General features: G+C 38.7%; 1 gene segment (V, D, J or C); it reads left to right on the forward strand.

The window, feature by feature from the left end:
- Positions 1–349: 349 nt before the first annotated feature.
- LOC132649075 (immunoglobulin kappa variable 4-1-like) lies at positions 350–4,297 on the forward strand. The segment is given in 4 exon segments: positions 350–443; positions 2,368–2,433; positions 2,635–2,940; positions 4,185–4,297. Coding segments are annotated over 4 exon segments (579 nt in total).
- Positions 4,298–13,337: the final 9,040 nt, after the last annotated feature.

Below are 13,337 nucleotides of genomic sequence, written 5' to 3' on the forward strand. Positions count from 1 at the left end.
TACGTGAGCATCTTTTGGATATATGCCTATGAGTGGTATAGTTGTATCTTGAGGAATCACTCTGCAGAACAGTTTTTGTCTATGGCTGTCACTCTGTATAATGACCTCCTATTCCTGGAATGCAGGAATAAACTTCTATATCCTCAGTACCATGGTGCTGATTTTAACTAAGAATACTATGTCAATTTTTTATCTCAGTTACTGATACTGTGGGGTAGACATAGCCACTCATCCAGAGAATAAAATATTCTAAAAGCTGGAACAGAAAAGCCAAGTTCAGCCTGTACTGTCTCAGGATAATTTGCATCTGAGAATGATATTCCCTGGTCCTCCATACACACTGGCGTCCATGGAAGAAGATGCTGTGTTCTGGGAGCTAAAGGACATCAACTTCAGACTTCTTGATTACAAGCATGAAATCATATTGATCAATATTGTGTTAAGTGAGCAGGGTTATAGTCCATTTCTGAACAATGGCAATAGAATCCAATGCACCAGGACATACTGTGAAAACTTGATAAGTAACTAAGGACTTTTGGGCCTTTTATATTATGTATAATATAATTTGAAACTTTTATTTCTTTAGACTGCATACTCTCCCCTGGCATACTGTGAGAAGACCATGGAATTTGAAAGATCCCTGTCTCCATTTTTCCAATCTGATAGAGCAGCTGTTCACCTCATGAGAGCAGAGTCTGAGCTCACTGCTGCTGTCACAAGGAGAAGTGTAAATTTCAGTGAAGATCAAAGGCATATGACACCTTCTTAGACACTGACAGGAGCAGAGCTCCTTGTCTGTCATATTCTTGACCTTGAGATTAAGAACTTCCTGTATCTGCATACAGTCTACCTTTCTCATATGATGTTGTGTTAGCGGTTTACAGAGGAGATCTGCATGTGCTTATCAGAAATTATTTAACGTTTTTATACCTGAGAAGTAGAAGTATTAAATTATATATTTAATTCAAAATAGAAGGAAGTGCGTATTGGATAAATGATTTTTTTCAATAATATTTGTGGCTTAATGGTGAAACATTAACATAAGATAAATAATTTGCGTGGGGTAGATAATGCCATGAGCTGCATTGTAACCAGGTGATTAATGATACGTGTTTTTGAGAGATTGCCTCCTTGTATAGATTAGATTGGCCCAGAAGTTGGTATATTCCCGAGGCTGGCCTCAAAATCATGAGTCTCCTGCTTTTGTCTCTCCAGTTCTCGGAGTACAGATGTGGATCTTCACTCCTTGCCGTGATATTTGATTTATTTGTTTTTCTTTTTTATTTTACACATAATTCTGGCTTTACAATTTACTTCTTAAATATATTTTCACAGTTCCATAAGTTCAAGTTCTGGCAGCCTCTGTGATTTCTCTTATCACTATTGATTTTTTTATACATTTACAAACTTTCTTTTTTCACCATTTGTATAGCAACAATCGCTGATGCAGTGTTCTATTGGTATCTATAAAATTATTATATAGATTATGGTGGCTGTGTCCCCTTCTAGAGAGACCCAGTGTTCAGGAAGTCAGAAGCCCATCTTAATCCAGTTTTGATACAGCTAATTTCTAATTTACAGAAGCATTTTTATTTCCTGAATAAAAACTTGTGGCAGTGTTGGTCTATGGTCAATGACTTCATGAAACTTCCTTTTTCATATCTCCAGATTTAGACCCCGTCATTCAATTTCCTAAAGCTGTGGGGAAGATACTTGTTAGTTTTTGCTGGATTTCCTTTCCTTTGAGATTCAAATTCCTCTGATCTCAGTCTTAAATTAATGTCCATCAGGATATCCACAGAGTTAATTCTGGGTTACTCTATGCAGCTTAGTCCCTAGTTTATCTACGAAACCAGAGGTCAAATGTCTAAGGCCCTACTCTTCATTAAGGTAATGGTTTTGGAGATGAGTCATATTGAACACATTTAGCCTCAATTCTTTCTTCCTTTTCATTTTTTCTTCTGTTTTCTTCTTTCTTTTATGGCAAGTTTTCTTACTCTGTTTCTGTTATTGTTGTTGTGATTTTTTTTAACATATCCTATCATTTCCAAAACTGTCAATCTGTGATAGTGCTACCACTGTTTCTACAGAAGTCAATTGATTTAAATGTCTTGGATTTTAAATTAACCCAGATCTGCTGTTAGAGCATCTAGTACGTTTCTGTTTGAGAGCTGTAAGGCAATCTTTTTTAGTGATTGTTCATGCTTCCCCTAATACTATTTTTGACTGTTGATTGACACCAGCTATACTCACAGACAATGCACAGGCATTTGCTTATGCATTTGCTGACTGCTTTGCATGGGCCCCTACAGCGCAGCCCAGCTGTGGAGACTATATAAACCAGCCTTTGCAGAGAACTGAAATCAGACAGCAGGGGGAGCAAGATAAAGTCACAGACCCAAGTCCTCATATCCCTGCTGCTTTGGGTGTCTGGTGAGAAACTCAAAACATTATAATCTTTGCAGAGTCACTTCTTTGTAGACAAAAAACTTAAGAGTGTGCCAGGCTCAGTATTTCTTACGTAATAAAACTCTGACAAGATGATAGTAAAAATATGTTAAATGACAAACTTCAACTGTTTTACAATCTGTGTTTGTGTCTATATTCATGTTCATTGTGTGTTCCTGATTGCAGGTGCCTGTGCAGACATCGTGATGACTCAGTCTCCATCCTCCCTGGCTGTGTCAGCAGGAGAGAAGGTCTCCATCAGCTGCAAGTCCAGTCAGAGCCTTTATTACAGTAGCAACCTAAAGAACTACTTGTCCTGGTACCAGCGGAAACCAGGGCAATCACCTAAGCCGCTGGTCTACTGGGCATCCCCTCGGCACACTGGGGTCCCTGATCGTTTCACAGGCAGTGGATCTGGGACAGATTACACTCTCAGCATCAGCAGTGTGCAGGCTGAAGACCTGGCAGTTTATTACTGTATGCAGAGTGTTAGTACTCCTCCCACAGTGCTTCAGCCTCCAACACAAACCTCCTTGAGAGTCTCACCAGCTGCCCTCACCACACACAGCCCTGGCCCTGCACACTTCCCCCTTCTGCGTGATAGCAGGTGTAACTGAAAACATGATGATAAAGTTCACAGAGCCCTATATTAAATTATGAGTTCAATGATTCTTTTGTTGTATTCTTTCAAATTTTTGCATTAATTACAGTTTATTCACTTTGTATCTCAGCTGTAGCTCCCTCCCCTGCCCTTCCAATCCTACCCTTGCTCCCTCTTCTTCTCCTATGCCCCTTTCCCAGTACAATGATAGGGGAGGTTCTCCTCCCCTTCCATCTGACCCTAATCTATCAGGTCTCATCAGGACTGGCTTCTTTGTTTTCCTCTGTGAATTGGTAAGGCTGCTCCTCCCTCAGGTGGAGGTGAACAAAGAGCCAACCCATAACCTTTATATGAAAATGCAAAAAAGAACTCAGTATTATCTTTGTGTTCATTCTCTAACACAGTACTACAAACTCTGCTGCTTCAATATAAGATATTTTTCATTTTACAGTATTAGAGTTCTGATATCCAACATAGCAATGGTGATGGAAAACTTGATTTCAATTTGGCGGCTCTAGGAAAGGGTATGTTCTTGTTTTTTTAGATTAGATTATATAGAACTTCCCTTCCTTCCTTCCTTTCTTCCTTCTTTCCTTCCTTTCTTTCTTCCTTACCTCCTTTCTTCTTTCCTTCCTTCCTTCGTGGTGCCCATATCTGCTGTTTATTCTTTTACTTTTCATAAACCCTTTAAATTTTTATTACATTTTAGTTTTTTACGTTTGTCTGCTTGCATGTGAGTGTGCATTAGTGTGTCTGTGTGTGCATCTTTATAGGTGCACATGTGACGTGGCATATTTGTGGAGGTCAGAGAACAATTTACACCTGACTCTTTTTTTCCATTTTGTTTCTGGGGTTCAAACTAAGGTTTGAAAGTTTCTTTGCCATATGAATTATCTTGCTGTCCCCTAAAGTCTTTTATGGGTGTTAATTCATTGACCACAATTTCATGAAAGCCATGTATTTCCAATATAACATGTATTTTGAGCATATGCACTAGCCTTCATTTTGCTTTCCCTTTCCTGCTTGTTCTTTTTTCTTTTCTTTTTTTTTTTTTCTGTCAGGAGACATTCAGGAAAAGGGATTCAGGAAACATCTGGGATTTCTGGAAGGCAACATAGGTTTTCTATTTCCCAAGACTACACTGGAGGTAAATCTGAGGCAAAGATTGTGCCTCTAGATTTTCATCCTGTAACTGACACCCCGTGTTTTTGTGCTGCTTTTACTGTATTTCTCAAAACTCTGACATGATGCGAAAGAGGCTTTACTGCCTCCTTGCATATATACCTGTCCTGGTTGAGGGGATCTCCTGCAGGATGCTTATGAAGACTTACTGCTGTTGAGATGAATTAATGATTTCATAGTACCTGATGATGATTTTCTACATTTCCTTTTTTTATTTAAATGATTGAAGTTAACAAATTAGATAGTTGATAGAAATTTAGAGCTACAATGAAAACCTCTGTGAGCCTCCAGATGCCAAGTACAAATATCTCACCAGAGAGAGGTTAGGCTTGACACAAATTTATTGTCCCAAAGTAAACATTTCTTTGGGTCAGTGGGTCTCATTGTGCATTAGGACATCTAGAAATTATTGTTTAAACTTTAGATGAACTTGTGAATCCAGAGATAGTTAAAGAATCTCTTAATGCATAGAAATGCAAATAACTGTCTGGCCATATAACCTATGGCATGGAAGTTGTTTACACATGGCATGAATTATTATTGCTCTGTACCTACCATGAACATTTTTTTCTGTGTTTGGCTTATTTTTTACACTTTATTTACTTTGTATCTCCCATAAGCCCCTCCCTCCCTCTTTCCCTCCTGATCCTACCTTAGCTCCCCCTTTTTCACCCATGGCCACTAATAGCGGAGGTGGCCTCTTCTTCCTTCTGATCTTAGTCTATCACATCTCATTAGCAGTGGCTGCGTTGTCATCTTCTGTGGCCTGGTAAGGCTGCTCCCTCCTCTGAGAGAGGTGATCAAAGAGCAGGCCAATCAGTTTATGTCAGAGGCAGTCCCTCTTCCCATTACTATGGAACCCACTTGGACACTAAACTACCATGGGCTACATCTGTGCAGGGGTTCTAGGTTATCTTCATGCATGGTGCTTAATTGAAGTATGTGTCTCAGGAAAGACCCCTGTATTGAAATTTTCTGGTTCTGTTGCTCTCCTTGTGGAGTTCTTGTCCTCTCCAGATCTTACTATTTCCAACTTTTTTCATAAGATTCCATACACTCTGCCCAACAGTTGGCCATAAGTCTCAGCATCTACTTTGATAGTCTGCAGGACAGAGCCTTTCAGAGGCCCTTGGTGACAGGTTCCTAACTTGTTTCCTGTTTTCTTCTTTTTCTGATATCCATCCTCTTTGCCTTTCGGGATGGGGATTGAGCATTTTAGTCAGGGTCCTCCCTCTTGATTTGTTTCTTTAGATGTACAGATGTTAGTAGGTTTATCCTATATTATATGACTATATGAGTGATTATATACCGTGTGTGTCTTTCTGTTTCTGGGACAGCTCACTCAGGATGATCGTTTCCAGGGCCCACCATTTACCTGCATATTTCATGATTTCCTTGTTTTTCCTTGCTGGGTAATATTCCGTTGTGTAAATGTACCACAATTTCTGTATCCATTCTTCAGTTGAGGGGCATCTTGGTTGTATCCTGCTTCTGGCTATTACAAATAAAGCTGTTACAAACATGGTTGAGCAAATGTCCTTGACTTGTGTACTTGAGCCTCTTTTGGACATATGCTTAGGAGTGGTATAGCGGGATCTTGAGGAAGCACTATTACTAGTTGTTTGAGAAAGCACCAGATTGATTTCCAGAGTAGTTGTACCAGTTTACATTCCCACCAGCAATGAACTAGGGTTTCCCTTTCCCACAGCCTCTCAGCATGTGTTGTCACTTGAGTTTTTGATCTTGGCCATTCTGATGGGTGTAAGGTGAAATCTCAGGGTCGTTTTGATTTGCATTTTCCTAATGGCTAATGAGGTTGAGCATTTCTTTAAGTGTTTCTTTGCCATTCCATAGTCCTCTACAGAGAATTCTCTGTTTAGCTCTGTTCCCCATTTTTTAAGTGGATTACTTACTTTGTTGTTTTTCAGCTTCTTTAGTTCTTTGTATATACTGGATATTATCCCTCTGTCAGAAAAAGGGTTGGTGAAGATTCTTTCCCAGTCTGTAGGCAGTCTTTTTGTTTTGGTGACAGTGTCCTTTGCTTTACCGAAGATTTTCAGTTTCATGAGGTCACATTTATTGATTGTTGCTCTTAGAGCCTGTGCTGTTGGTGTTCTGTTCAGGAAGTTGTCTCCTATACCAATGAGTTCTAGGGTCTTTCCCACTTTTTCTTCTAACCAATTTTATGTGTCTGATTTTATGTTGAGGTCTTTGATCAACTTGGAGTTTAGTTTTGTACAGGGTGATAAGTATGGATCTATTTGCAATTTTCTACATGTAGATATCCAGTTAGACCAGCACCATTTGTTGAAGATAAAATCTTTTTTCCATTGAATGGTTTTGGCTTCTTTGTCAAAAATCAGGTGTCAATAAGTATGTGGGTTTATTTCTGGGTCCTCTGTTCGGTTCCATTGATCCACCATTCTCTTTTTATGCCAGTACCATCTGTTTTTATAACTGTTGCTCTACAGTACAGCTTAAGATCAGGGATGGAGATACCTCCAGAAGATCTTTTATTGTAGAGGATTGTTTTAGCAATTCTGGGACTTGTTATTCCTATATGAAGTTGAGAATTTTTCTTTCCAGGTCTGTAAAGAATTGTGTTGGTAATTTGATGGGTATTGCATTGAACCTGTAGATTGCTTTTGGTAAGGTGGCCATCTTTACTATATTAATCCTGCCAAGCCATGCTTATGAGAGATATTTCAGTCTTCTGATATCTTCTAATTCTTTCTTCAGAGACTTGAAATTTTTTACATTGCTTGTTTAGTGTTACACCAAGGTACTATATGTCCTCTGTGACTATTGTGAAGGGTGTTGGTTCTCTAATTTCTATTTCAGCCCTTTTGTCTTTTGTATACATGAAGGCTACTTGTTTTGGGGGGGTTAATTCGGTATCAGGTACTTTGCTGAAGGTATTTATCAGCTCTAGGATTTCCCTGGTAGAATTTTTGGGGTCACTCAGGTATTCTATCATATCATCTGCAAATAGTGATACTTTGACTTCTTCTTTCTGATTTGTATCCCCTTGATCTCTTTCAACTGTCTTATTGGTCTAGCAAGGACTTCCAGAACTATGTTGAAGAGATATGGAGAGAGTGGGCAGCCTTGTCTTGTCCCTGATTTCAGTGGGATTGCTTTAAGTTTCTCTCTGTTTAGTTTGATATTGGCTATAGGATTGCTGTACATTGACCTTTACTATGTTTAGATGTGTGCCTTGTATCCCTGTTCTCTCCAATACTTTAAACATGAATGGATGTTGGATTTTGTCAAATGCTTTTTCAGCATCTAAGGAGATTAGCATGTGGTCTTTTTCTTTCAGTTTCTTAATATGGTAGATTACAATGATGGATTTCTATATATTGAACCACCCCTGCATAGCTGGGATGAAGCCTACTTGGTCATGGTGGATGATATCTTTGAAGTATTCTTGTATTTGGTTTGCAAGTATTTTGTTGAATATTTTTCTTCAATGTTCATGTGGGAGATTGGCCTGAAATTCTCTTTCTTTGTTGGGTATTTATGATGTTTAAGTACCAAGATGACTGTGGCTTCAAAGAATGAGTTTGGTAGTGTTCCTTCTGTTTCTGTTTTGTGGAATAGTTTGAAGAGAATTGGAGTTTTACCTGGTCTTGATTCAGCTTTGTTAAATGGAATTGATCAAGAAAATTGTCCATTTCATTTAGATTTTCAAATTTTGTGGCATACAGACTTTTGAAGTAAGTCCTAATGATTGTTTGGATTTCCTCAGTGTCTGTATTTATGTCCCCATTTTCATTTCTGATTTTGTTGATTTGAATGGTGTCTCTCTACATTTTAGTTATCTCAGCTAAGGGTTTGTCTATCTTGTTGATTTTCTCAAAGAACAGGCTCTTGGTTTCATTAATTCGTTGAATAGTTTTATTTGTTTCTAATAGATTGATTTCAGCCCTGTGGTTGATTATTTCCAGCCATCTACTCCTTTTTCCTGTATCAGCTTCTTTTTTTCTAGGGTTTTTAGGTGAGCCATTAAGTTGCTTGAATACGCTGTCTCGAATTTCTTCTTGAAGGCACTTAGTGCTATGAACTTTCCTCTTAACACTGCTTTCACTATGTCCCATAAGTTTGGGTATGTTCTGCCTTCATTTTCATTGAATTCTGGGAAGTCTTTAATTTCTTTCTTTATCTTTCCCTGAACCAGCTGTTATTTAGTAGCAAGTTGTTCAGATTCCATGTATGTGTGGGCTTTTTGCTATTTCTTTTGTTGTTGAGGTCCAGCTTTATTCCATGAGATGCTTAGAAGAAGGCAAATTCTTTTGTGTTTTGGTATAAGATTCTATAAATGTCTGTTAGGTCCATTTGATTCATGAGCTCTGTTACAGACATTGTTTTTTTCTTTAATTTCTGTTTTGTTGATGTGTCCTTTGTTGAGAGTGGGGTGTTGAAGTCTCCCACTATTAATGTATGGGGCTCTGTATGTGGTTTAAGTTTTATCATTGCTTCTTTTACAAATGTGGGTGCCCTTGTATTTGAGACATAGATATTCAGGATTGTGATGTCTTCCTGGTGGAATTTTCCCTTAATGAGTATGAAGTGTCCTTCCCCATCCCATTTGATTAGTTTCGGTTGAAAGTCTATTTTATCAGATACTAGAATGGCTACTCCTGCTTGTTTCTTGGGTCCATTTGCTTGGAAAGCCATCTGCCTGCCCTTTAGCCTCAGGTAATTTCTGTCTTTGTGACTTACGTGTGTTTCTTGTATGCAACAGATTGCTGGGTCTTGTTTATGCATCCATTCTGTTAGTCTGTGTCTATTTTTTTTTTTTTTGGAGAAATGAATCTATTGATGTTGAGAGAGACTAATGACCAATGGCTGTTAGATCCTCTGATTTTGTTGTTGGCTGTAGTTATAAGTTTGTGTGCTTGGTTGCTTTTTGTTTTACTATAGTGAGGTTAATTATTTCCTGTGTTTTCTTGAAAGTAGCTAGTTTTCTTGGGTTGTATTTTTCCTTATAGTGTCTTCTGTAACACTGGATTTGTGTGTACGTATTGTTGAAATTTGTTTTTGTCTTTGAATATCTTTTCTCCATCTATGAGGACTGAGAGTTTTGCTGGGTATAGTACCTGGGCTGACATCTGTGTTCTCTTAGGGCCTGCATGATATTCGTCTATGCCCTTCAGGCTTTCATAGTCTCTTTTGAGAAGTCAGGTGTGATTTTGATGGGTTTGCCATTATTTGTTCTTGGCCTTTTTCCCTTGCAGCGTTTAGCATTTTTTCCTTTTCTCTGTATACTTACTGTTTTGATTATTATGTGGCAAGAGGAATTTCTTTACTGCGCTAATTTATTGGGTATTCTGTAGGCCACTTGTATTCTTTTTTTTTTTGTGATTTTTTTTCTTTTTTATTTTTTTTTTATCAGTTACATTTTATTAACTCTGTATCCCAGCCGTGTCCCGATCCTTCATTCCCGCCCAGTCCCTCCCTCCCTCCCTCATCTCCACCGTGCCCCTTTCCAAGTCCACTGATAGGGGGGACCTCCTCCCCATTCATCTGATCCTGTTTTATCAGGTATCTTCAGGACTGGCTGCAAAGCCCTCCTCTGTGGCCTAACAGGACTGCTCCTCCCTTCGGGGGTGGGGAGACCAAAGAGCCAGTCATTGAGTTCCTGTTAGAAATAGTCCTTGTTCCCTTCTCTTTGGGAAACCAATTGGTTACTGAGCTACCACAGGCTACATCTGAGTGGAGGTTCTAGGTTATATCCATACATGGTCTTGGTTGAATGTCAGTCTCAGAAAAGACCCTGTGCCCAGATATATTTGGTCCTTGTGGAGCTCCTATCCTTTCCCCATCAGACTAACTCCCCTTCTTTCTTATGATTCCCTGTACTCTGTCAAAGGTTTGGTCATGAGTCTTTGCTTTGAAAACACTGCTAGTTAGAGTCTTTCAGATGCGCTCAGTAGACTCCTGTCATACGTTCAATGCACATCCCATCTGTCTTTCTAAATGAGGATTGAACATCTTACCCCATGTCCGCTCAATTGATTATCTTTTTTAGGTGTATAGATTTCATTATGTTTATCATATCTTATAGGTCTATATAAGTGAGTATATCCCATGTTTGTCTTTCTCTTTCTGGGATATTTCACACAGAATGATCTTTTCTAGATCCTACCATTTGCCTGCAAATTTCATGATTTCCTCCTTTTTGATTGCTGAGTAGTATTCCATTGTATAAAAATACCACAATTTCTGTACCCATTCCACCGTTGATGGACATCTGGGTTATTTCCAGGTTCTGGCTATTACAAATAGAGCTGCTATAAACATGGTTGAGCAAGTGTCCTTTTTGTGTACTTGAACAAACTTTGGGTATATACCTAGCAGTGGTATAGCTGGGTCTGGAGGAAGCACTATTCCTATTTGTCTTAGAAAGCGCCAGATAGCTTTCCAGAGTGGTTGTACCAGTTTACATTCCCACCAGCAGTGGAGGAGGGTTCCCCTTTCTCCACAACCTCTCCAGCATGTGTTATTGCTTGAGTTTTTCATCTTGGCCATTCTGATGGTTGTAAGGTGAAATCTCAGGGTCGTTTTGATTTGCATTTCCCTGATGGCTAATGAGGATGAGCATTTCTTTAAGTGTTTTTCTGCCATTCGATATTCCTCTGTCGAGAATTCTCTGTTTAGCTCTGTTTTCTATTTTTTAATTGGATTACTTGGATTGCTGCTTTTCAGCTTCTTTAGTTCTTTGTATATACTGGATATTAGTCCTCTGTCAGATAAAGGGTTAGTGAAGATTCTTTCCCAATCTGTAGGCAGTCTTTTTGTTTTGATGACGGTATCCTTTGCTTTACAGAAACTTTTCAGTTTCATGAGGTCTCATTTATTGATTGTTGCTCTTAGAGCCTGTGCTGTTGGTGTTCTGTTCAGGAAGTTGTCTCCTGTGCCAATGAGTTCTAGGCTGTTCCCCACTTTTTTTTCCAATTGATTTAGGGTATCTGGTTTTATGTTGAGGTCCTTGATCCACTTTGACTTTAGTTTTGTGCAGGGTGATAAATATGGATCTATTTTCATTTTTCTGCATGTAGACATCCAGTTGGTCCAGAACCATTTGTTGAAGATGCTGTCTTTTTTCCATTGAATGGATTTGGCTTCTTTGTCAAATATCGAGTATTCATAGGTGTGTGGATTTATTTCTGGGTCTTCTATGCGGTTCCATTGATCCTCCTTTCTGTTTCTATGCCAATACCATGCAGTTTTCTTTACTGTTGCCCTGTAGTACAGCTTGAGATCAGGAATGGAGATACCTCCAGATGATCTGTTGTTGTACAGGATCGTTTTGGAGATTCTGGGTTTTTTGTTTCTCCATATGAAGCTGAGAATCTTTTTTTTTAAGGTCTGTAAAGAATTGAGTTGGTATTTTGATGGGAATTGCATTGAATCTGTAGATTGCTTTTGGCAGTATGGCCATTTTCACAATGTTAATCCTACCAATCCATGAGCACGGGAGATCTTTCCATCTTCTGATATCTTCTTCGATTTCTTTCTTCAGAGACTTGAAGTTTTTCTCAAACAGGTCTTTCACTTGCTTGGTTAGAGTCACACCAAGGTACTTTATGTTATTAGTGACTATTGTGAAAGGTGTTGTTTCCCTAATTTCTTTCTCAGCCTTTTTGTCTTTGGTATATAGGAGGGCTTCTGATTTTTTTGAGTTGATTTTGTATCCTGCCACTTTGCTGAAAATGTTTATCAGCTGAAGGAGTTCTCTGGTTCAATTTTTGGGGTCGCTCATGTATACTATCATATCATCTGCAAATAGTGACACTTTGACCTCTTCTTTTCCAATTTGTATCCCCTTGATCTCCTTTAGTTGTCTTATTGCTCTGGCTAGGACTTCAAGTACTATGTTGAAGAGATATGGGGACAATGGACAGCCTTGTCTTGTCCCTGATTTCAGTGGGATTGATTTAAGTTTCTCTCCATTGAGTTTGATGTTAGCTATAGGCTTGCTATATATTGCCTTTACTATGTTTAGGTATGTGCCTTGTATCCCTGATCTCTCCAAGACTTTAAACATGAATGGGTGTTGGACTTTGTCAAATGCTTTTTCGGCATCTAAGGAGATGATCATGTGGTTTTTCTCCTTCAGTTTGTTTATGTAGTGGATTACATTGATGGATTTCCGTATGTTGAACCACCCTTGCATGCCTGGGATGAAGCCTACTTGGTCATGGTGGATGATATCTTTGATGTGTTCTTGGATTCGGTTTGCAAGTATTTTATTGAGTATTTTTGCGTCAATGTTCATAAGAGAGATAGGCCTGAAGTTCTCTTTTTTTGTTGGGTCTTTGTGTGGTTTAGGTATTAAGGTGACTGTGGCTTCATAGAATGAGTTTGATAGTGTTCCTTCTGTTTCTATTTTGTGGAATAGCTTGAGGAGAATTGGAGTTAGCACTTCTTTGAAGGTCTTGTAGAATTCTGCACTGAAGCCATCTGGTCCAGCGCTCTTTTTGGAGGGGAGACTGTTAATGACTGCTTTGATTTCCTTGGGAGATATAGGGCTATTCAGTCTTTCTACCTGATCTTGACTTAGTTTTGGTAGATGGAATCTTTCAAGAAAATTATCCATTCCATTTAGATTCTCAAATTTTGTGGCATATAGGCTTTTGTAGTATGACCTAATAATTGTTTGGATTTCCTCAATGTCTGTGGTTATGTCCCCATTTTCATTTCTGATTTTGCTGATCTGGATAGTTTCTCTCTGCTTTTTAGTTAGTTTGGCTAAGGGTTTGTCTATCTTGTTGATTTTCTCAAAGAACCAGCTTTTTGTTTCATTGATTCTTTGGATAGTTTTATTTGTTTCTAGTTGATTGATTTCAGCCCTTAGTTTGATTATTTCCAGCCGTCTGCTCCTCTTGGGTGTGTCTGCTTCTTTTTTTTTCTAGGGTTTTCAGTTGGGCCATTAAGTTGTTTGTATGTGATGTTACGAATTTCTTCTTGCAGGCACTTAGTGCTATAAATTTTCCTCTGAGCACTGCTTTCAATGTGTCCCATAAATTTGGGTATGTTGTGCCTTCCTTTTCATTGAATTCTAGGAAGTCTTTAATTTCTTTCTTTATTTCTTCCTTAA

Source organism: Meriones unguiculatus, chromosome 18 (assembly GCF_030254825.1).
Source record: "Meriones unguiculatus strain TT.TT164.6M chromosome 18, Bangor_MerUng_6.1, whole genome shotgun sequence".
In the NCBI taxonomy this organism is placed as follows: Eukaryota; Metazoa; Chordata; class Mammalia; order Rodentia; family Muridae; genus Meriones; species Meriones unguiculatus.